Source organism: Taudactylus pleione, unplaced genomic scaffold (genome assembly GCF_031769625.1).
Source record: "Taudactylus pleione unplaced genomic scaffold, aTauple2 ptg000704l, whole genome shotgun sequence".
Taxonomy (NCBI): domain Eukaryota; kingdom Metazoa; phylum Chordata; class Amphibia; order Anura; family Myobatrachidae; genus Taudactylus; species Taudactylus pleione.
Window position 1 is genome coordinate 707,192 of NW_028285106.1, and position 24,324 is coordinate 731,515.

General features: G+C 45.7%; 1 protein-coding gene across 1 annotated transcript in view; it reads right to left on the reverse strand.

Moving 5' to 3' along the window:
- Positions 1-3,141: 3,141 nt before the first annotated feature.
- Positions 3,142-24,324, reverse strand: part of FAM3B (FAM3 metabolism regulating signaling molecule B) — a 77,929-nt gene continuing 56,746 nt past the window's right edge. The window contains exons 5-8 of the mRNA XM_088456442.1: positions 23,520-23,570; positions 22,541-22,628; positions 9,044-9,176; positions 3,142-4,696 (exon numbers count right to left, since the gene is read on the reverse strand). Coding sequence (XP_088312568.1) covers positions 4,613-4,696; positions 9,044-9,176; positions 22,541-22,628; positions 23,520-23,570 — 356 coding nt within the window. The 3' untranslated portion in view covers positions 3,142-4,612. The remainder of the gene's footprint in view (positions 4,697-9,043; positions 9,177-22,540; positions 22,629-23,519; positions 23,571-24,324) is intronic.

The following is a 24,324-nucleotide window of genomic DNA, read 5'->3' on the forward strand; positions in this document are numbered from 1 at the left end:
TTTTAGTTAACTTGAATAAGTAATGCACAGATTTATGACTAGTTAATACCAAAATGAAAAGATTACAGCTGTACAATGTGTTTAATCTCAAGTCTTTAATGTAATTTTTTTTAATATATAATATATATATATATATATATATTATATATATATATACTGTATATAAATCTCTGAATACTGCAATTATTGGACCCCACAGCTCAACTCTGTCACAGCAAAATGTCCTTCTAACGGAAAGCGCAATTGCATAGAAAAGAGGACATCAAACAATAAATCCACCATTGTAGAACTACTAGTCACAGCATGCCCTGCCACCCACAGGTTTACTAAGCCAGAAGAAGACCACAAAGAAAGAGATGTGCGATTTTACCAGCAGTTACTGGTATACAAGGCGCTCAGCATATAAATAAACTATCAAAATGTAGGGGAAAAAAATAGATATTTCACTTAAAATACTGTGTTTTTAGGGGGGGGTTTGTGCGACTGCACATAATAAAACAGTCAGTAAGTTATGTTGATGGAAATTCACAGCAGATCGGCTCTATGAAGAGAATGTGTGTTGTATCTTACAAAAGAGAATCTTTGTTAGAGTGTTCTGGACATCCTGACCCTGCCTAAAAGTCCTTGGGTGGAAGGTACTAAGCATCTCTCATCCACGATGCGGTACATCCAGCCACTTATCTGGTACATACCGGTGGTAATTACGCTAGTATGTACCTAAAAATGCGATTAAAATCGGGAGAGCTGTCCTTTGCAATAGAGGGACTTCCATGTTTTTAATACCCAAAATTCCATCTGCGATTGGATCCCTCCCAGAAGAAATGCGAATAGAAGCCCATAGTCTTCTATTGAATAATGCTATGTAAAGATGGCGTTACCCACCGGGTCCAAGCACCGCAATGTATTTCATTACGATGCTTGGAAACATGAGAAATGCAGTCAAACCTCCAAAAACTGCATTGGATATTTTTGCCTATTGTACATCCAGTGGCGTAACTAGGGCAGGACGAGCAGAGCGGGTCGCCGCCGGCCAGGGCAGCGTATTTGGATAGTTGCGACCAGGGCCGGCGCTAGGCTGTGCTGCGCCCAGCGCCGTCCTGCGTTGCCGCCCCTTCCCTCCTCCGCTCCCTCCCAGCTGAGCTTAAATATAGCCCATAACGCTGGGAGGAGGTGGGCGTTTCCTGTGCCCTCCGGAACCAGTAGCGCTCCGGGCGACGGACCGGCTTGCTCGTGCCTGGAGCCGCTACTGGTTGCGATTATAGAAGAAACGTCCCTCTGCAATGTAGCTTCCTGCTCTGTGAGTCTCGGCGTCTCCTCTCTGCATCTGATCACATCTCCTTCCCTTCAGTTATATTCACATTTCAAAATACAGTCAAAGTTGGTACTTGAACCTGTCACTTCATGCTTTGCAGTCAGACAGCTTACCAATGGAGCCATCTGCTATTACAAGGGAAGACTGAATTCTAACTATATGAAGCTAATTCACATTCTTATTAAACCTAAAATACAGTCATACCTAGGATTCAAGCTTATTACCTCATGCTTTGCAGTCAGAAACCTTACCAATGGATTTACAAAGAAAATGGATCGCAGGCTGCACACTCTGGACATATATGTATATGTATATGTATATGTATATATATATATATATATATATATATATATATAATTTGGAGGTGCTACCTGTGGAGACCATTGATATATACACAAATAAGAAATACAGGTGCACTACTCCAAATTAACTGATTATATATAAATTCATTTTGCAGTAAATACAGTAGAGGTTTTTGGCATAATCTTGACCAAGGTTATGGGCCTGCCCACCATATCCGGGTAACCTCTTGTCGGGCAGGTCCCTAACATCCAGAGCGCAGGACACCCCCAAACTAGCCCAGCTAAACCACCCCAAGGCACCGCTCTAATAAGAAAAGTGAAGTGTTAAGAGCAGCCGTTGGCCGCATATAAAGAATAAAAATAAAAAAGTGAAATACATATATATAAAAGAAACAGACAGTGAGGTATTAAAATTTGTTAAAGGAAAATGTGTTATACTGCGGTGCCCTGAAGCAGATCAGCAAAGCAATCTAGGGGGACCCACACCCCAAAAATAAACCAAAGCTGCACTACACAGTCTAAATATTAGCAGGACTTACCTATTATTGTGCCTCTGACTGGTGTGCATATTACATTGCCAGACTCCATGCTCTAACCAATGTAGTAGAGGTGCATATATCAATGGTCTCCACAGGTAGCACCTCCAATTTTATATATATATATATTATATATATATAATGCAACAATCAGGTGGCACTCATGCCAATGAAATAGCAGGAAACCCAGATACGCCATCGTATCGGTGTTTCCTGCCATTTAATTGAATGAGTGCCGCCTGATTGTTACATTATACGTCATGATCCTTCGAGGAGGCTCATATGAGGAGGGCACCTGCTTTGCCATGTTTTTGCTGGATGAGGAGTGCTGCTAGAGAGATTTGTTTTTATATATATATATATATATATATGTCCAGAGTGTGCAGTCTGCGATCCATTTTCTTTGTAAACTAATCAGTGCATTGCTTTGCGCACCTGGGAAGCCTGAGCCACTTCCCTCTCAGACTAGCACCCCTACTACATTGGTTACAGCATGGAGTCTGGCAATGTAATATGCACACCAGTCAGAGGCACAATATAGGTAAGTCCTGCTAATATTTAGACTGTGTAGTGCAGCTTTGGTTCATTTTTGGGGTGTGGGTCCCCCTAGATTGCTTTGCTGATCTGCTTCAGGGCACCACAGTATAACACATTTTCCTTTAACACATTTTAATACCTCACTGTCTGTTTCTTTTATATATATATATATGTATTTCACTTTTTTATTTTTATTCTTTATATGCAGCCAACGGCTGCTCTTAACACTTCACTTTTCTTATTAGAGCGGTGCCTTGGGATGGTTTAGCTGGGCTAGTTTGGGGGTGTCCTGCGCTCTGGATTTGAGCCTTAGTATGTTAGGGACCTTCCCGACAAGAGGTTACCCGGATATGGTGGGCAGGCCCATAACCTTGGCTAAGATTATGCCAAAAACCTCTACTGTATTTACTGCAAAATGTATTTATATATAATCAGTTAATTTGGAGTTGTGCACCTGTATTTCTTCTTTGTGTACCTTACCAATGGAGCCATTTGCTACTTAGTGAAAGCTGTGAATTCTACCTATATCAAGCTACTTCACATTCACCTTAAATTAAAATACAGTCATACCTGGGATTCAAACTGGAATGGAACGGAATGTTCCTAAAGTGACGAGAAACAGTCGTGTGTCATGTTGACACGCCCACCTTGTGGCATGTGGCCATGTACATTTTTGGCAAACATACCTTCGGCGTGTGCACACAGTTGTGGGGGTGTGTGTGTCTTCCATCTTGCCCTGGGCGCCAAAGACCCTAGTTACGCCTCTGAGTACATCCCGCCTCCTGTGAGATATTTATTGCATTTACTTATATAGAGCACACAACACCTCACAGATAATATTTTAGTCATATACATCAGTCCTTGCACAGGTTGAGCTTACAGCCCTTGCTTTATCAGACGCAAATTTACCTACCAACATATTTTTGGAGTGTGGGAGTAAAATGTAGTACCCAGAGTACATCCACACAAAACAGGAAAAACATACAAACTCCACACAGACAGGGCCCTGCTTGGAATTTACCCCATGACCCCTGTGCTCTGAGGCAGCAATAATAACACCTGTGCCAGTATGAAAGAACATTGCTCTACCCCCGACCTGTCTTTTAAAATGAGCCGTGTGGTTCTCATCCACTGTCAAAATCTATTTCTATAATATCTGAGTTTAAATGTAACATCATATACAGAACTGTAAAACTCAGTTTCTTCCCCAGGAATAAAATAAAAACAAAAACAGGCTTATTTTGCATTTTTTAGCAAAAAAAAATAAATTTCTAAACAACATTTCACACAAATATCTGTAAGCAGAGGACTCTGGGCAAGGCAGTGGTCAAGGCTTTTTTACGGAAGCGGCACACAGGCAAAATTTGAGCTGGCGCTCTCGCCGTTTCAGAAGAGCTCAAGCTTAATGTCTATAGAGTTTTTAGGCATTTTAATCAAACAGTTTTTATTGAGTGCCTTGGACACTTGTCCAAACCCGCCGAGGTCTACAATGGAGTGATTAAAGATTTCACTAGACAACATACTGTATAATGAACAGTTGTGATTTGGAACGATTAGACGCCTGATTGACATTACGCCAACGGTTTTTCCCCCCCCCCAAAAAAAACGCAGCTTTAAGACACAATATTTAGCCAGTGTGGAGAACATCTCCACGAAATATACATATAAACATAGCAACTCCTACACCCAAAATATTGGTGAAATCTGCATAAGGTAAAAAATACCAGACGTATTAGAAAGTTAGATGTACCGTCACAACATCCCTGATATCTGCAGATTTAAAGAAAGTCTCTTCTTCATCCGTCCAAGGTATTAATATAAAACAATATTTGAGCCCTGGCCTGATCAAGCCTTCGCAGATCTTGTTTCATCCCAAAAAAATTTTTTCTTTAAACATTTGGCAAACGTATGATCAGAGCTTTAATTTAATTTTTTGGTAGACATCCTTCGATTTGGATTTCCGCCGGCCAGCCGCTATATCTGTTCTTGGAATTGTCCGAGAGGTTGATCTGTGGTGGACAAAAAACAGAGATAACATTTTCAGATCTCCAAATACTTGTCGTCAGGTTATCGTCATCCTCTATTGTGTGGTTTGGTCGAGCAATTTGGTAATAATTAATTTTATTATTTGAGTTTTGGAAGAGACCTTAATAACAAATCTGCATGGGTACAATGCAATAGGGAACAGTCATTGAGCAAAGACATACAACATATCACAATTTGGTCACATTTTGCCATGTTGATAAGAACACTAAAAATTAATCAAACTCAATCAACACAATCAAAATGTGATTTGTATAGAACAGGATAAACAAGCAAATGCCGGGAAACAGATGAAAAAGGCCGTTCGGACAAATTGGTTACATCAAATGGATTTAACCAATTTGTCTGATCAAAAACGATTTTGGTCTGTTTTCTAGTGTTTGGGTACAAATGGTCGATTGTCATTCGCTCCCATACATTATCAGATTTTCGTTCCAAACAGCCAGATTGGACAGATAATCTTATAGTGTGTATCTAAATCGGTCTAATTCAATTCAATGCAATGTGTCCACAAACATCACCTCAATGGTTTGACTGCGCACAAATCCATATATACGGCAACCTGAACGCCACAAGTTTTCCTGCGCACCTGCTAGGAAAAACATGCAGTATTGCCTTCTGTGATGCGCCGTTCTGGAATTACGCAGAGCGGCCTTCAACCTGAACTGAATGTACCAACCGTACAGCCATCTATGAACAGGACCATTTCATTTTGGTATTTTAATTGCGCAGCTTTTGGCTACATATTTAAATAACTACATTAGCATACTTAACAACCTTCTTATTACTGGAACCGGCACACGGGGGCGTGATAGCATCATAGTGGTCCCTTCTGAAGTGCTAGGCCGCCCTCCCTTTCTACAGAAATGCCATTTTATTACCGCAAACACTAGAGGCACACTTCTATACAGCGGGGGGGACGGGAGACAGCCCTCACAAATCGGAAAGGTTAGTAACAACATTATACTTTAGGTATGGGAAACCAGAAAAACTGTTTCTGTCATAAACATAAAAGAATATAAAAAATTACCCTGGAATGTTTTTGTCCTGAGTACAAGAACACAAAGTATTTGTGCACAGGGGACAGAAACAGGGAGTATCCTTAAAAAGAAAACAAATAATGGCGGCATTTCCATTGTGTAATAGTCTTCACTTTATTAGACTAAAGGCCAGATTCAATTTGCCTATTTTCGCCCCTCCCGTTTTCGCCTGTTGTTTGACGAAAATTGGGCGATTTAGCCAGTGAAATCAGCAGATTTTTCGCCACAAAAACGGTAGGGCCAAAAAAAAAAACCAGGCGAAAGTCAGGAAATTGCGTCTGTACTCCAAAACATGGCTGACGTACATAGGAAATTTAGAAGTTTATTACTGACCGTAATAAAAGTACTTGGGGCGCTTAAATTGCGTCGGTTGGCGATAATTTGCGTATATGAAAAAAATTGTAAAAATTATATAGAAAGCTATTTTTTTCCCCAGGAAATTACTGTTCCACGTAAATTGGGGGTATGTTATAATGGGTGCACATATATATTTGTTTCGTAAAAGCGTACTTTTAAAAACAGTTCAAAAAAACACCGCTATCCATGTAACCCCCAGAAATACCAGACCCAGGGGCCTATTCATCAACACTAAAATAACATTTTTAAGGACATTTTCCTTAAATAACGTTATTTTGGTATTCATGTAGCCACTTAGCACAGGAGATATCACAGATATCTCCTTGCTAAGTTCCCCTGCGTTAATTTCCACACTCCCCATACATTAGTATGGGGATGTGGAAATTATGGTATTCATCAAATTCCGAAAATTATAAATTTTTGGAATTTGATGCAGTTACTATTCGCCACTGTGAGGTGGCGAATAGCAGGTGAAACTTACCTGTATCCGCGTGTGCAGGTCCCCCGACGAGTCCCTCCGGCGCTCTGCTCCGTCCTCAGGCTCCGGAGGCTGGTCGGACATGTGTGCTCCCCAGCAGAGCACAAGAAAGTTTAAGACAAATTAAAAAAAAAAGTTTTTTTCTTTTTTTCTAATCTGTCATGTGGTCTGCTGGGAAACCACATGACAGACCAGCAGGACGGAGCCGGAGGCTGCTGCGAGGACAGGTAAGTCGGGGGGGGGGGGGGGGGGGGAGGTGAGCGGAGGGGGGTCGGGGGGGGAGGGGGGTACACAAACTTAACACATCTGTAGGCAGTGCTGCGCATGCACTGGTTTTACAGATGTAACAGCGCATGCGCAGCACTGTTTCCAGATGCGATAAGGTAGTGTAGAGAGGGAAAAGTATCTATTTCCCGAAAAGCTGTCATCGCAAAAATGACAGCTTTTCGGAATAGATACTTATGGAGAGGTGGAATGATGAATTCCACCTATAATTAGCTAGAACTCCATGTGAGTTCTAAAGCTAATTATCTCCAGAGAATTTTTAGGTTTAATGAATAGGCCCCCCAAAACGTTAAAAAAAACATTTTCAACTATTTTTTTTTTTTCACCCAAAATTTGACCGGTCGTTTTTTCACAAATTACAAAAAACTTTTGGGGTAATTTATCATCAGGAGGGCTGTCCAAAACTTTCTGAAAGAAATCCCCACACTTTTAGGCAAAAATCAGGATTTTGCATTTTTTTTTCCCCACCATGTCCGAGATGGTGGAAACTTTTCTCCTGTTTTTCTCGCCCGTCCTGGTTTCCCGATTTTGCTACTAAATAGTAAACCAGGAACACTTTATTACCAGGACCACATCCATTACTTTTCCAGGAGTGTACCTAGTATATTTGTGTATGGCACATATAACTATATTCTTTTTCTGTTATAAAACCTATTGATACCAGTTGACAGTGGACGCCAAATGCGCTTAAAGATGAACATAGGACATCTCAAGTTATGGAGAGAAGCGGTTATTTTATGCTGATCTGCTATACGATTTTACTGGAATGTGTTTTAGCCTAATACAGTGAACAACATTAAACAATTGGTTATTACTTTCACTTTAGACCTTTGCGCCATACATGCCTACCCTCCCGGTTTGATTTTTCGGGTAACCCCCCGCTCCCCCGGAAGGGTAGGCATTTCTCCCGCATTCTGCCCACTTCCTAGTGAAGTGGGCAGAATTAGGAGAATACCCGCGGCAATCGCGGGTCTCCGTGAAGGGGGTGGGGCTTAAGCTGTGATTCTGCATGAATCTCAGCATTTGGCCCCGCCCCCTATGTAAATTGTGCCCAATCGCGGCAATTTTACCGCGAGGGGTCGGGGCTTAATGACGCGAATCGTCAAGCCCCGCCCCGTCGGCTCCCTGCTTCTTCTCTTACCCGGGCTTCTCCCGGGAAAAGAATGTTAAAGGTAGGCAACCCTGCTTTGCGCAGCCCCTGGAGATTGAGTAATCCAAAATGGAAGCCGTACGCGAGACAAGTCATTTTGCTCTGATAATATGAGGGTGTCGAAAAGGAGATACTCCTAAGAGGCTGCTTTATGAACCTTATTTAACGAAGCCATACCTTTAGGAATCAGAGGTTTCTAGAGCGCTCAATTCATTTTATGACTAACGGATCCAATGTAAACAATACCATCTACGATAAGATCCACATCAGCATGGCTTTAATTGTAATCTCCTGAATGGGATAAAGTAGCTGAATCAGCCATCACAAGTAAGGGGTGGGAGGCAGAACTAGTAAGTATCTAGACATCCGTGGGCCCCATAGAATTATTTTGGTCATATGTAGTATATTTTTTACTTAATTCTGCTGCTAGCAGGCTACATTGGTTACCAATGGGAGGTTTATTTTTGTCCATAGCCTGAGCACTAGAGGGAGCTCGAAAAGTTGTCTTCAGCACAAAGCACAACCCAACCATGGACCCTGAGCAGTTATCGTCGATAAGGGAGTGCAGTACTGCGCAGACTCCATTTTGTTCCTCCACAAAAGCTTCATGCCCTGCTCCAAGATGGCCGCCGAATTTACTACTAAGCATGTGCGGGGCCATCCTCTCTTTACTGTGAGAGAGAAAAACTGAGAGACGGCGTATCATTCTGCACTGCCACATGCAAGCCTCCCCCCCCCCCCACTACACTCACCTGGTCACCCCTCGGTCCATTCTTTCCATCCCCTTCCCACAGAGGAAGCTGTTAGCGGGGAAGTGGGGCGCAGGCGCGAGTCTGTCCACCGTGCGTGTCTGACACTGGACTGACTTGGTAAAATTATTATGTGGATCATCATTTATGTATAGCTGGACCCTGCTGCCTGAACTTCCTGTTACAGTGTCCAAGCAGTTCAATGAGTCCGTTATACAGTAAGAATGTCATTGTGTGTGTCTTTGGAAGCATACCTTTTCTCTTTCAATATTCTCAGGAACAGTACCACCTTTCAGACCCAGGAAAACCCACTGCGACCGGAATTGCAATTTACGAATGTCTTTACTACCGAGGTCTTCAAAGGCTTTTTTTGCAGCATCGCTTAATCTGTAACCACAAAAGGTTAGTCATGTGACATGAATGACAACGCAACGTCCCATAAAAGGGTCATTCGTACTTATTCTCGCTACGGCTCGCAAATGAGACAAAAATTAGACTGAGAGATTAACACATTGTCTAATTTACATGCAGGTCCCTAACAAATGTACGCAATACCTACCTGTGGATGTCTGGAGAGGGGGTATCAGGCGATCAACCACCACCCAAGCCATAGAATATTGCTCAAAAATGTATTTTTATTTTTTAAGTACTCTGCCACTTATGGCTAGAGAGGGTTCTGTGTTGATCAAGAAGATTACAAAATTCAGAGAAAATTTCTACATTCTGCTATTCAGTAGAAATGTGTCCTAAAAAAAACTTACCAAAATTATTTGCAACCCCTGGAGAATCAGGCCCATCGCATAAAATAGATGCTAATCAGCAATGCCCCGCAAATGCGACATGTCTACAGCCTAATATACGGAGCTTACAGCATACAGATGTGTCCACATACATCTAGCCTCCTTGCGCTTTATACATCCCTTCTAGTCGCACTGTGCCGCGGCGCGACTAGGTAGCTCCAAGCATCTTTCCGTGCAACGTTTCTTTCTTTAAAATGTGTCTTATTCGTAAAGTAATGTGAAATGGAGCTTCTGCGGATTAAAATGATATGCGGCATGCTTATGTTGTGTGTGCGACTGCGAGTACGTTACAGTGTCTCAGCCGCTGACCCTGTAACGTAGCATTTCGCATGCGGATACCCCCGCAGTCACACACAGAATATAGGCATGCCGCATAGCATTTTAATCAGCAGAAGCTGCTTGCTTTGGGAATAAGACGCATTTTAAGGGAAAAAGTTGCACAAAAAGAAGCTCAGCGCAGGGCGCTCACATTAATGTAACGTGACTTGTAGCGCACGGAGGATAGATGTATGTGGACACATCTGTACCTGGCACCCAGTTTGTATTGTTCTGGGGTAAAAGGGTTTGGGAATGCTGCAATTTGTGACTGACATGAGAGACAATTGATCAGTGGCCTGTGACCAGAGTAATCTGCCCATCTGCGCCGGGCACACACCGTACATTACCAGCACTGCCTGTGACCAGTGTAATCCTCCCATCTGCCCCGGGCACACACTGTACATTAGCAGAACTGCCTGTGACCAGTGTAATCTTCCCATCTGCCCGGGCACACACTGTACATTACCAGCACTGCCAGTGACCAGTGTAATCTTCCCATCTGCCCCGGGCACACACTGTACATTACCAGCACTGCCTGTGACCAGTGTAATCTTCCCATCTGCCCGGGCACACACTGTACATTACCAGCACTGCCAGTGACAAGTGTACTCCTCCCATCTGCCCCGGGCACACACTGTACATTAGCAGCACTGCCAGTGACCAGTGTACTCCTCCCATCTGTCCCGGGCACACACTGTACATTAGCAGCACTGCCAGTGACCAGTGTACTCCTCCCATCTGCCCCGGGCACACACTGTACATTACCAGCACTGCCTGTGACCAGTGTAATCCTCCCGTCTGCCCCGGACACGCACTGTACATTACCAGCACTGCCTGTGACCAGTGTAATCTTCCCATCTGCCCCGGGCACATGCTGTACATTACCAGCACTGCCGGTGACCAGTGTAATCTTCCCTTCTGCCCCGGGCACACACTGTACATTAGCAGCACTGCCTGTGACCAGTGTACTCCTCCCATCTGCCCCGGGCACACACTGTACATTAACAGCACTGCCAGTGACCAGTGTACTCCTCCCATCTGCCCCGGGCACACACTGTACATTACCAGCACTGCCTGTGACCAGTGTAATCCTCCCATCTGCCCCGGCACACGCTGTACATTACCAGCACTGCCTGTGACCAGTCTAATCCTCCCATCTGCCCCGGGCACACAATGTATATTAGCAGCACTGCCTGTGACCAGTCTAATCCTCCCATCTGCCCCGGGCACACACTGTACATTAGCAGCACTGCCAGTGACCAGTGTACTCCTCCCATCTGCCCCGGGCACACACTGTACATTAGCAGCACTGCCAGTGACCAGTGTAATCTTCCCATCTGCCCCGGGTACACACTGCACATTACCAGCACTGCCTGTGACCAGTGTAATCTTCCCATCTGCCCCGGGCATACACCGTACATTACCAGCACTGCCTGTGACCAGTGTAATCTTCCCATCTGCCCCGGGCACACACCGTACATTACCAGCACTGCCTGTGACCAGTGTAATCTTCCCATCTGCCCCGGGCACACGCTGTACATTACCAGCACTGCCTGTGACCAGTCTAATCTTCCCATCTGCCCGGACACACACTGTACATTACCAGTACTGCCAGTGACCAGTGTACTCCTCCCATCTGCCCCGGGCACACACTGTACATTAGCAGCACTGCCAGTGACCAGTGTACTCCTCCCATCTGTCCCGGGCACACACTGTACATTAGCAGCACTGCCTGTGACCAGTGTAATCTTCCCATCTGCCCGGGCACACACTGTACATTACCAGCACTGCCAGTGAGCAGTGTACTCCTCCCATCTGCCCCGGGCACACACTGTACATTAGCAGCACTGCCTGTGACCAGTGTAATCTTCCCATCTGCCCGGGCACACACTGTACATTACCAGCACTGCCAGTGACCAGTGTACTCCTCCCATCTGCCCCGGGCACACACTGTACATTAGCAGCACTGCCAGTGACCAGTGTACTCCTCCCATCTGCCCCGGGCACACACTGTACATTAGCAGCACTGCCAGTGACCAGTGTACTCCTCCCATCTGCCCCGGGCACACACTGTACATTACCAGCACTGCCTGTGACCAGTGTAATCCTCCCATCTGCCCCGGACACACACTGTACATTACCAGCACTGCCTGTGACCAGTGTAATCTTCCCATCTGCCCCGGGCACACACTGTAGATTACCAGCACTGCCTGTGACCAGTGTACTCCTCCCATCTGCCCCGGGCACACACTGTACATTAGCAGCACTGCCTGTGACCAGTGTAATCTTCCCATCTGCCCCGGGCACACACCGTACATTACCAGCACTGCCTGTGACCAGTGTAATCCTCCCATCTGCCCCGGGCACACACCGTAGATTACCAGCACTGCATGTGACCAGTGTACTCCTCCCATCTGCCCCGGGCACACACTGTACATTAGCAGCACTGCCTGTGACCAGTGTAATCTTCCCATCTGCCCCGGGCACACACTGTACATTAGCAGCACTGCCTGTGACCAGTGTAATCCTCCCATCTGCCCCGGGCACACACTGTACATTACCAGCACTGCCTGTGACCAGTGTAATCCTCCCATCTGCCCCGGGCACACACTGTACATTACAAGCACTGCCTGTGACCAGTGTAATCTTCCCATCTGCCCCGGGCACACAAAGTACATTACCAGCACTGCCTGTGACCAATCTAATCTGCCCATCTGCCCCGGGCACACAAAGTACATTAGCAGCACTGCATTTTGCCTAATTTTTTAGCATTCTACTTTACATCCTATTTACTTAGCAAAACAGGAACTCACAATATTTCGGGAATCCAATGGAGGTTTTATATTTCCATCTGTACATATTCTCACATACCCGCTCCTGTGCTTCAGGGCTGTAATAGATCCCAACCCTATAGTTTCTGTACTTTGCCAACTTTGAACAACACAAAGTGATCTGTGTTTGCAGATCCTAGCGGCAGAGTCTTACAAGATAAAATGACACAGGACAATGTCGTTTTTCTTGTTTTTTTTAGGACCTTATAAGCAAGTACCAAGAAAGTTCCCACCTCAAGAAATAAAATCTCCACGCTAAGACCATTGCGTGCAGGGGTAAAATAGGTCTACGTTCTCCTATATCAGTTTCCGCAACTCCTCCGTTACAGCCCAGGTGTCCAGCTTGAGTCCAGACGGTTAAATCAAATTGACTGAGGTACTAAGTCACCTGTGCTCAAGCATGGATAACCTAAAAACTACATGTAATGGCAGAGTTATATGCAGGGTTGTATGAGGCTCGCCACGCTCCCGCCCCATTATCGGGGTGCTTGTTTTCCTTACACATCATTATCATCAGTTACTTATATAGCGCACACATATTCAGCAGCGCTGAATATAGCCATTCATATCAGCCCCTGCCGCAGTGGAGCTTACAATCTATATTCTCTATTACATGTACCCACACATACAGTACTGTGCAAAAGTTTTAGGCAGGTGTGGAAAAAATGCTGCTGATTAAGAATGCTTTCACAGATAGAAGTGTTCATAGTTTATTTTTATCAATTAACAAAATGCAAAGTGAATGAACAGAAGAAATATAAATCAAATCCATATTTGGTGTGACCACCCTTTGCCTTCAAAACAGCATCAGGTACACTTGCACAAAGTCAGGGATTTTGTAGGATTGTAGTCAGGTGTATGAATAATCAATCATACCACACAGGTGATAATGATCATCATTTTCATATGTAGGTAGAAACGGTCATTAACAAACAGAAAACGCTGTGTAGGAGGCTTAAAACTGGGTGAGGAACAGCCAAACTCTGCTACAAAGTTAAGGTTGTGGTAGACAGTTTCATGTCACAGATTATACCCCATGGCAAGGCTGAGCACAGCAACAAGACACAAGGTACAGTACAGTAGTTATACTCAGAGCCGGCCCTAGCCAATTTGGTGCCCTAGGCGAGATTTTGGCTGGTTCCCCTCTATATACACACACATGCAAACGGACAGTGGCACTCCGGTCTCAATAAATGAAATTACATCACGCTGATGCTGTAATGCAATGAGGCAGAAGCGCATTCTGACCTGGCCGGGCGGCCGCTCACGATCACGTGACGGGCCAATCGTTGCACTACCGGATCGGAGCTGAGCTCCGATGGCGGTAGCAGGGGAGGTGGTTAGGCAGAGGTAGGTGGAGGGGCAGCGTCACAGAGCCCTGGAATGCACCTAGGCATTCCAGTCGCCCTACGCATTTGCTTATAAAATACCTATGCCTAGGGCCGGCTCTGGTTATCAGCATCAGCAACGTTTTTAAGGCAAAAATATCAAAGCAGACTGGGGTTTCAAGAAGTGTTGTTCAAGCTCTTTTGAAGAAGCACAAAGAAACGGGCAACGTTGAGGACCGTAGACGCCGTGGTTGGCCAAGGAAACTTAGTGCCTCAGATGAAGCCTTTGACGTGGAAACAAGGCCAAGCGACTCTACTATGCACGGAAAACATAGGAACCGGGGTGCAGAAAAATGGCAGCAGGTGCTCTGGACTGTTAATAAGAGCTATATAGGTGGTGGTTCATTAAAAAAGGGAAAATATCCAGTTTTATTCAAATATAAAACAGTAAAAATACAAGTACAAAGATCCTGAAAATATGGCAATAACTACACAATAACAATTCTAAGTGTTTCACAATATTAGGTACACTTTAAATGGCATGAATGTAAATCAATAGTTACTGGCAAGCACATATGAAGTAGTGTCTCCACGCTCTTCCGTAACACTAAATGAGCAAGGTTAGTGTAATAGTACATCTGTATCCACCGTGTATCTGTATCTCACAAGACAGAAGTTTGAGAAAGCCGCCTGGTGCGGAGAAACGCGTTAGGACACAGAGCACTGGCATAGCAGCATAGGAGACCAACTTGTGCAGCAGCAAAGAGATCCCGTGGAGCCAGACGTTTAATAAGCTCCACAGCGGCGGGTAGTGCTACACTGCTACACTTGGGAATTCCTTCTCCTCATCAACTATCTACCTCCTCAGTAAATTACCAACTACCGGCACCTCCACCCATCTACCAGGGGTCCTGCCAACCAAGACACTGTCTTTGGAAGAAAGCCGAATACAGCAGTGTTAGCAAGTGGGAGCCTGTTCATGTTACCGCTGAACGGAGGATCCAGCACACACTCAATTCTGAGCTGCCCACTTTATCCACTGGCTGGTTAAACATTGTGAATATCAGTGGAGAATTATTACTCCCGACAGCTTTCTGTAATTTGCGGTTTTATTACCACTATTACTGGACCGGAGGACTCAGTACTCTCTTAATTATAAGCCGAGCATTTAACTCACTGGCCGGCTAGAGGTTGAGTATTAGCCGAGAATTACTACTTCTGACGGCTCTTTGACTATTGTTGTATCACTGACACTTTATTGCTATAACCTCAATATTGGATACTAATGTTACTAAGTTATCTCCTAGGAACTGTTTCAATTTTGGTGGATACAGATGTATCAATTACTCTAACCTTGGTCATTTAGTGTTACGGGATAGCGTGGAGACGCTCCTACTTCATATGTGCTTGCCAGTAACTATTGATTTATATTCATGCCATTTAAAGTGTACCCAATATTGTGATTATAATTGTTAGTGTACTTATTGCCATATTTTCAGGATTATTGTACTTGTATATTTACTGTTTTATATTTGAATAAAACTGGATATTTTCCCTTTTTTTTAACCATGGTCTTGTTTTATATAGCTCTTATTTTTGGTATTTTGTTTGTGAAAGGATTGGCAACTATTGTCACTAGAGACCTGTAGCAATTTACACCTCTGCTGGCACCAGGTTCAAATCAGGTTTTTATTGCCTTTAACCTGTGGACTGATGAGTCAACATTTTAAATATTTGGCAGTAACAGAAGCCAGTTTCACCGAAGGGCTGGAGAGTGGTACAATAATGGGTGTCTGCAGGCAACAGTGCAGCGTGGTGGAGGCTCTTTGCAAGTTTGGGGCTGCATTTCAGCAAATGGAGTTGGGGATTTGATCAGGATGAATGGTGTCATCATTTCTGAGAAATACCGGCATGTAATACCATCAGGGAGGTGTCTGATTGGCTCCACATTTATTCTGCAGCAGGACAACGACCCCAAACATACAGCCAGTGCCATTAAGAAATACAGTATCTTCAGCTTATTAACTATGGGCCTGATTCAGGCTGGCACGCAGCCAGCCGATGTTTGCATTCTGCACATGTGTATAAGACGCAGTGCGCATGCGCGAACCAGCCACAGCGATCGGGAACTGATCGCAGCGAGCACGCAGAGTCTTCACACAGTGATCAACAGGAAGTGACCATTTGAGGGTGGTGACGGGGGGTGGTCAGAGAAACGCAGGCGTGCCTGGGCATTTAAACGCCATTACAGGGGCATGCATAATTAGGCCCCAGCGATGGCATACGTATCCTAACGTCTAGTCACACACACAAACATTAGCAATGTCTGCGGTAGGGTCAGGTCAACCACCACTTGTGCGTGTGGCTCCGATGGTTCTCGATGTTACCAATTTTTTCGCTGTCTAGCGAGAACGTAAGTAAAGGGAAGTAGGCGGCATTATGTAGTGTTGGGGGTCTACTTATTGTGCTGCGGTTACATTGCGTTTGGGGTCATGAGCATATTTTCGCTACGACAGGATGTGTGTGAATGCAGCCGTGCGATCAGGTCTGAATCAGGCCCTATCTTCAGCGTAAAGAAGGACAAGGAGTCCTGGAAGTGATGATATGGCTCCTACAGAGCCCTGACCTCATCATCATCGAGACTGTCTGGGATTACATGAAGAGACAGAAGGATGTGAGCAAGCTACATCCACAGAGGCAGTGGCAGGCTGGGCCGGGAGGCAGGGTGCCATGTGCCCCTCGGGCCGCAGCGTCATGTGGGCCGCGGGCAGTCTGTCACTGTGACACAGACTGCACCGCGAGTGTAGCGCTGACCGGATGGAGTTCGGTCAGCGATACACAGCACAAACACACAGCCGCCGGAGCCGGTAGCTGTGTGTTTGCTTTAGCAGCTGATGAGAGTCAGACAGACTCATCGGCTGCTGCTCCCACTGCCAGAGCCGGACATCTCCCGGCTCCCGCAGTGGGTAATGGGAGTGACGCGTCACTCCCATGATGCGTCACTCCCATAATGCAAAGCGGCGGACGGAGGAGCTGATCTCGGCGGCGGGACCAGGAGCAGGAGCGGGTGTCAGGTAAGTGTTTTTTTTTTTTTTATATTATGTGTGTCTACTGCGGGGGGTCTGGCACTATAAGGAGGAGACTACTACTGGGGGCGCTACAAGGGGGGGGACTACTACTACTGGGGGCACTACAAGGGGGGGACTACTACTACTGGGGGCACTACAAGGGGGGGGGACTACTACTACTGGGGGCACTACAAGGGGGGGACCACTACTACTGGGGGCACTAAAAGGGGGGGGGGGGGCTACTACTACTGGGGGCACTACAAGGGGGGGGCTACTACTACTGGGGGCACTACAAGGGGGGGGACTACTACTACTGGAGGCACTACAAGGGCGGGACTACTACTACTGCGGGGGGTCTGGCACTATAAGGAGGAGACTACTACTGGGGGCGCTACAAGGGGGGGACTACTACTACTGGGGGCACTACAAGGGGGGGACTACTACTACTGGGGGCACTACAAGGGGGGGGACTACTACTACTGGGGGCACTACAAGGGGGGGGACTACTACTGGGGGCACTACAAGGGGGGGACCACTACTACTGGGGGCACTAAAAGGGGGGGGGGGGGGACTACTACTACTGGGGCACTACAAGGGGGGGGGACTACTACTACTGGGGGCACTACAAGGGGGGGGCTACTACTACTGGGGGCACTACAAGGGGGGGGGCTACTACTACTGGGGGCACTACTACTACTGGAGGCACTACAAGGGGGGCACTACAAGGGGAGTACTACTACTGGGGGGGACTACTACTAGGGGCACAACAAGGGGAGGGGACTACTACTAGGGGCATTGCATAGGGGGGAGGGGACTACTACTAGGGGCACTACATAGGGGGGAGGAGACTACCACTGGGAGCACTGCATTGAGGGACCACTGCTGTGGGCTCTATATAAAGGGCAATAGTGGGGGTACTGCATAGGGGGAAAATTACAACTGGGGCCACTATTTAAGGGGCACTGCATAAGGGTTACCACTACTGGGGGCACTATATAAGGGGCTTACTACTGGGGGCACAAGGGGCACTGCATAGGGGGGATCACTACTGGGGGCACTACTCGAGGCCTGCATTAGGGTGTCCTCTCCTGTGGCACAGGGTGGCACTGCATATGGGCACTACGACAGGGGGCTGACCCTAATCTTTATTTTTACCTTACATTAATCCCATATGGACCCGCCTCCTCCCTAGAACACTTGAGGGGGAGGGGCGCCGTAGCACGCACGTTCTTTCGGGCACCCTGGCTACACGCTACTCCTCTGCCAGGGCCGCCTGCATGCATTTGCCCCCCAGGCTAAAAGTTGCCGGCCAGCCCCTGCACAGAGGATCTGTGCTTAGTTCTCCAAGAGGTTTGGAACAACCTCCCTACCTAGAAGAATTGATGCTGCTTTGAAGGCAAAGGGTGGTCACCCCAAATATGGATTTGATTTAGATCTCTCTTCTGTTCATTCACTTTGCATTTGTTAATTGATAAAAATAAACTATGAACACTTCTATTTGTGAAAGCATTCTTACTTAGCAGCATATTTTCCACACCTGCCTAAACCTTTTGAACAATACTGTACATACACATTAGGTTAATCCTCCTGACAAAAACTAACCCTATCAGTATTTTTTGGGAATGTGGGAGGAAACCCACGCAAGCACAGGAAGAACATACAAACTGCTGTGAGGAAGCAATGCTAACCATTACGGCAATCGTGCTGATCAATATCAAAGAGCACTTGCAACACTAGTGTTTGTGGACTTCGTGAGGGTGCTAAGTGTAGCATTCCCGCTAAACTGTGTTAGTGGGGCGTTGCGCCCTACCCGATTTCATAAGGGCAGAATGACCCCTGCCCCCTTATGGAGACTCTGTCAGCCGCTGGTGAATAGATGCATGCGCATGGCATCTATTCACAGTGAGGGGAGAGCTTGGGGGGCAGCCCAGCATGCTCGCAAGAGTGATAAAAGGGGGGGGGCCTTAAAGACACGCCCCTTTTCTTGTGGCCACACACCCCTCTCGGACACACGTGAGTGCCTCTTCTACAGTGCGACGCCCTGCCCCACGTCAGACCTAGAATTAACACTTTGGGTGTCACTATAACAAATCACTTGTTGCATGAGACCTACAGGGGATCATTGTCTAGCAGTAATAAAACACATACAAAGAGCAAGTTTTATAATTTAAGACACAGACGGATAGACAGGGACACAGAGTGCATTCTTGGTGCTATGCTGAATCACCACATAACAATAGAAAAGTACATAATCCAGCTAGACTAACAAGAATGAAAAGGACGCTCCTACCTTGTCTATATGATTACACCCCATTTTGCGGTTAATGTCTTATAGCCAAATAACACAATTCAAAATATAATAAATACGATTATTTTGACGCTTGAGAATCAACATTGACACCTACTCTGCTGAGTGCCATTAAAGCGTGTAAGACTACACTTTTATTTTAGGTTTACAAATCTTTCACCAGGGGCCAAAAATCTGTAACCCTGCCTTAAAAGCCCCAATGTTCTAGTGTATTATTGGAATGTGTATTTATCGCTACTGCGGAATGGTCACAGAAATCCTCAACACGTGTTCAACCCAGAAATGTGGAAATACTCAGATTCATAAAAAGAATATAGACAGCCGCTAAAGCCACACACTCCCCCGTGCAATAGCCACAACACAGAAAGTGCTGGCCGACTGATAAAAACTATTTGTGTTTGAGTGACGCTCCCCTTCAGACCCAGAGAGTACGTTTAGTCCACAGGTAGGGAGGGTGTCTGTGAGGTGGAAGCCGGAGAGGTTTTGTTTTTCTCCTGTTTATAAGATGATAAATACAGTTACAAAAAAGACAAAATCCTAATTATTTACTGTAAAATTCAGCAGACCATGAACAATAGACATGTGCAGTATACAGTCAGGTGCATAAATATTGGGACATTGGCAGAATTTTCATATTTTGGCCTCTATTCACCACCACAATGGCTTTGAAATGAAACAAACAAGATGTGATTTAACTGCAGACTTTCAGATTTAATTTGAGGGTAATTACATCCAAATCAGGTGAGCAGTGTAGGAATTACCACGGTTTCTATATGTGCCTCCCTCTTTTTAAGGGGCCAAAAGTAATGGGACAAACTAAACAATCCTAAATCTAACTTTCACTTTTTAATACTTTGTTGCAAATCCTTTGCAGGCAATTACAGCCTGAAGTCTGGAATGCATAGACATCACCAGACGCTGGGTTTCATCCCTGGTGATGCTCTGCCAGGCCTCTACTGCAAATGTCTACAGTTCCTGCTTGTTCTTGGGGCATTTTCCCTTCAGTTTTGGCTTCATCAAGTGAAATGCATGCTCAATCGGATTCAAGTCAGGGGATTGACTTGGCCATTGCATAACATTCCACTTTTTAGCCTTAAAAAACTCTTTGGTTGCTTTTGCAGTATGCTTCGGGTCATTGTCCATCTGCACTGTGAAGCGCTGTCCAATGAGTTCTGAAGCATTTGACTGAATATGAGCACATAATATTGCCCGAAACACTTCAGAATTCATTCTGCTGCTTTTGTCAGCAGTCACATCATCAATAAATACAAGGAAACCAGTTCCATTGGCAGCCATACATGCCCACGCCATGACACTACCACCACCATGCTTCACTGATAAGGTGGTATGTTTTGGATCATGAGCAGTTCCTTCCCTTCTCCATACTTTTCTCTTCCCATCACTCTGGTGCAAATTGATCTTTGTCTCATCTGTCCATAGGATGTTATTCCAGAACTGTAATGGCTTTTTTAGATATTGTTTGGCAAACTCTAATTTGATCTTCTTGTTTTTGAGGCTCACCAATGCTTTACATCTTGTGGTGAACCCTCTATATTCACTCTTGTGAAGTCTTCTCTTGATTGTTGACTTTGACACATATACACCTACCACCTGGAGAGTGTTCTTGATTTGGCCAACAGTTGTAAAGGGGTTTTTCTTCACCAGGGAAATAATTCTTCTATCATCCACCACAGTTGTTTTCCGTGGTCTTCCGGGTCTTTTGGTGTTGCTGAGCTCTCCGGTGCTTTCTTTCTTTTTAAGAATGTTCCAAACAGTTGATTTGGTCACAACTAATGTTTTTGCTATCTCTCTGATGGGTTTGTTTTGATTTTTCAGCCTAATGATGGCTTGCTTCACTACAGCTCTTTGGATCTCATATTGAGAGTCGACAGCAACTGATTCCAAATGCAAATGTCACACCTAGAATCAACTCCAGACCTTTTACCTGCTTAATTGATAATGAAATAACGAGGGAATAGCCCACACCTGTCCATGAAATAGCTTTTGAGTTGATAGTCCCATTACTTTTGGCCCCTTAAAAAGTGGGAGGCACATATAGAAACCGTTGTAATTCCTTCACCGTTCACCTGATTTGGATGTAATTACCCTCAAATGAAATCTGAAAGTCTGCAGTTAAAGCACATTTAGTTTGTTTCATTTCAAAGCCATTGTGGTGGTGAATAGAGGCCAAAATATGAAAATTCTGTCAATGTCCCAATATTTATGCACCTGACTGTATATATAATATTTTAGATTGATCTAAAAGACATTTGCTTGGTGAATGCATAGGAGCACATACGGACGACCGTCTGGAACAGATACTTCTGTATTTGTAAAAGGATGTGTACACGTAATTAGATTTTGGCTGGTAGAAATTCAACCCTTTCTCACCCAGCTGCAGGGATTGATGTGAATGATTCACTACTCTATGCAAAGTGCTTAGTTAGTAACTGCCCTGACCCTAGATGCACCAATGTGAGTCATCCCTGCAGGAACGGATGTCCCCTCCAGGTCCTGCCCTGACCCTAGATGTACCAATGAGAGTCATCCCTGCCGGAACAGATATCCCCCCTCCAGGTCCTGCCCAGACCCTAGATGCACCAATGCGAGTCATCCCTGCAGGAACCAATATCCCCTCCAGGTCCTGCCCTGACCTTAGATGAACCAATGTGAGTCATCCCTGCAGGAACGGATGTCCCGTCCAGGTCCTGCCCTGACCCTAGATGCACCAATGAGAGTCATCCTTGCAGGAACCAATATCTCCTCCAGATCCTGCCCTGACCCTAGATGCACCAATGCGAGTCATCCTTGCAGGAACATATATCTCCTCCAGGTCCTGCCCTGACCCTAGATGCACCAATGCGAGTCATCCTTGCAGGAACTGATATCCCATCGAGGGCCTGCCCTGACCCTAGATGCACCAGTGAGAGTCATCCTTGCAGGAACTAATATCTCCTCCAGGTCCTGCCCTGACCCTAGATGCACCAATGCGAGTCATCCCTGCAGGAACTGATATCCCTTCGAGGTCCTGCCCTGACCCTAGATGTACCAATGTGCCGATCAATACTCCGACAGGGGGGCGTATTCCTTATACTTACTTCGATGCTGCATCATCATGGGTGGCAACCAAGATAATGGAACCATCCGGGATCTTGCTCATAAAGTCAACCATTGGTCCAGAGAAATCTGAGAATGCAATAGAATATAAGAGCTAGGCTTAGCGACGGTTGCCATGCAGTTATGTTACATCCGCAACAAACACATTGGGCCAAATGTAATAGGGTGAGAGTTTAGAAAAGTGAGAGTTTCTGACACTTTTTAAACTTTGCCAATGTAAGAGTCCAAAAACAAGGTAACAGAGCAAACGTGCATGTTTTTTTTAGACTTAAAAAACTCTCACGATTTAAAATCTCATTCAGATGTTTTCCCATTTTGAAGATAAAACTCAACCAATGTGAGAGTTTACTGCTAAACTCTCACATTTTCTAAACTCTCACCCTATTACATTTGGCCCATTGTGTTGAGATCCTTCTTAAATTCACACTGCTCAGCTTTTTACCTTTCTGACTTCAGGGTTTAGAGGTTTGACAGTGATTTCAAATCACCGTCACCACAACTAACTGGACTCGTAACCACACCAACCACTCACTCAGCCATTAGCAGTCCTTGTTCTAGTGCAGGTAGGGCAATGAGAACACATGGCCGGTTGTCTGCTATGGGTTGCGATACACTGTGATAGCAATTAAACCCCACTGCCACCACCTCAGTGTTCATTCGGAAAACTTGTATTTTATAAAGGAACAATCCCCCACCTGTGAATCATTATGGACATTAAGAGTCATCTCTGAGATCTGCGACCTATATAAAAAAGTTTGGCCAATGGCCCCATGAAATAAATGGTTACACAACTACTCAGTGACTTGTAGTATCCATATAATGGGCAGTAGGGGGCGCATTACCACATATCTTTACAATAAGTGGTGCAAGATATACCCGTTCCCACACTCTGCTCTCCTTAGACCATTCATCCATTTGTCACATGTATGCAGCATATTTTATTATATTATTATGTCGTACCTCCTTCATACATATCGAATGTCTTTGTGGCTGTGACCTCCATGGTCTTATCTAAAATAAAAACACAGACATAATAGAGGTCAGAAGACAAAACATCTAAGGTTTCCAGAACTAGCAGTAGAAGGCTGAAGTGAATATCACATAATACTGTATCATGTGTCACCAGGGGCATAACTAGAACTTTTTGGGCCCCATAGCAACATTTTTAAGGGGCCCCCCTAACTTAGGTCTCACACAATAACCACAGTAGTTCCCCTAAAACATTAAATGCCCACTGTAATGGTGCCCCTTACGCAGTGCCCCCAGTAGTAAGCCCCCTGTAGTTGCCCCCAGTAGTAAGCCCCCTGTAGTTGCCCCCAGTAGTGGGCCCCTTGTAACTGCCCCCAGTAGTGAGCCCCCTGTAATGCCCCCAGTAGTGAGCCCCCTGTAATGCCCCCCAGTAGTGAGCCCCCTGTAATGCCCCCCAGTAGTGAGCCCCCTGTAGCTGCCCCCAGTAGTGAGCCCCCTGTAGCTGCCCCCAGTAGTGAGCCCCCTGTAGCTGCCCCCAGTAGTGAGCCCCCTGTAGCTGCCCCCAGTAGTGAGCCCCCTGTAGCTGCCCCCAGTAGTGAGCCCCCTGTAGCTGCCCCCAGTAGTGAGCCCCCTGTAGCTGTCCCCAGTAGTGAGCCCCCTGTAGCTGCCCCCTGTAGTGAGCCCCCTGTAGCTGCCCCCAGTAGTGACGCCCCCTGTAGCTGCCCCCAGTAGTGACCCCCCTGTAGCTGCCCCCAGTAGTGAGCCCCCTGTAGTGAGATCCCAGTAGCTGCCCCCT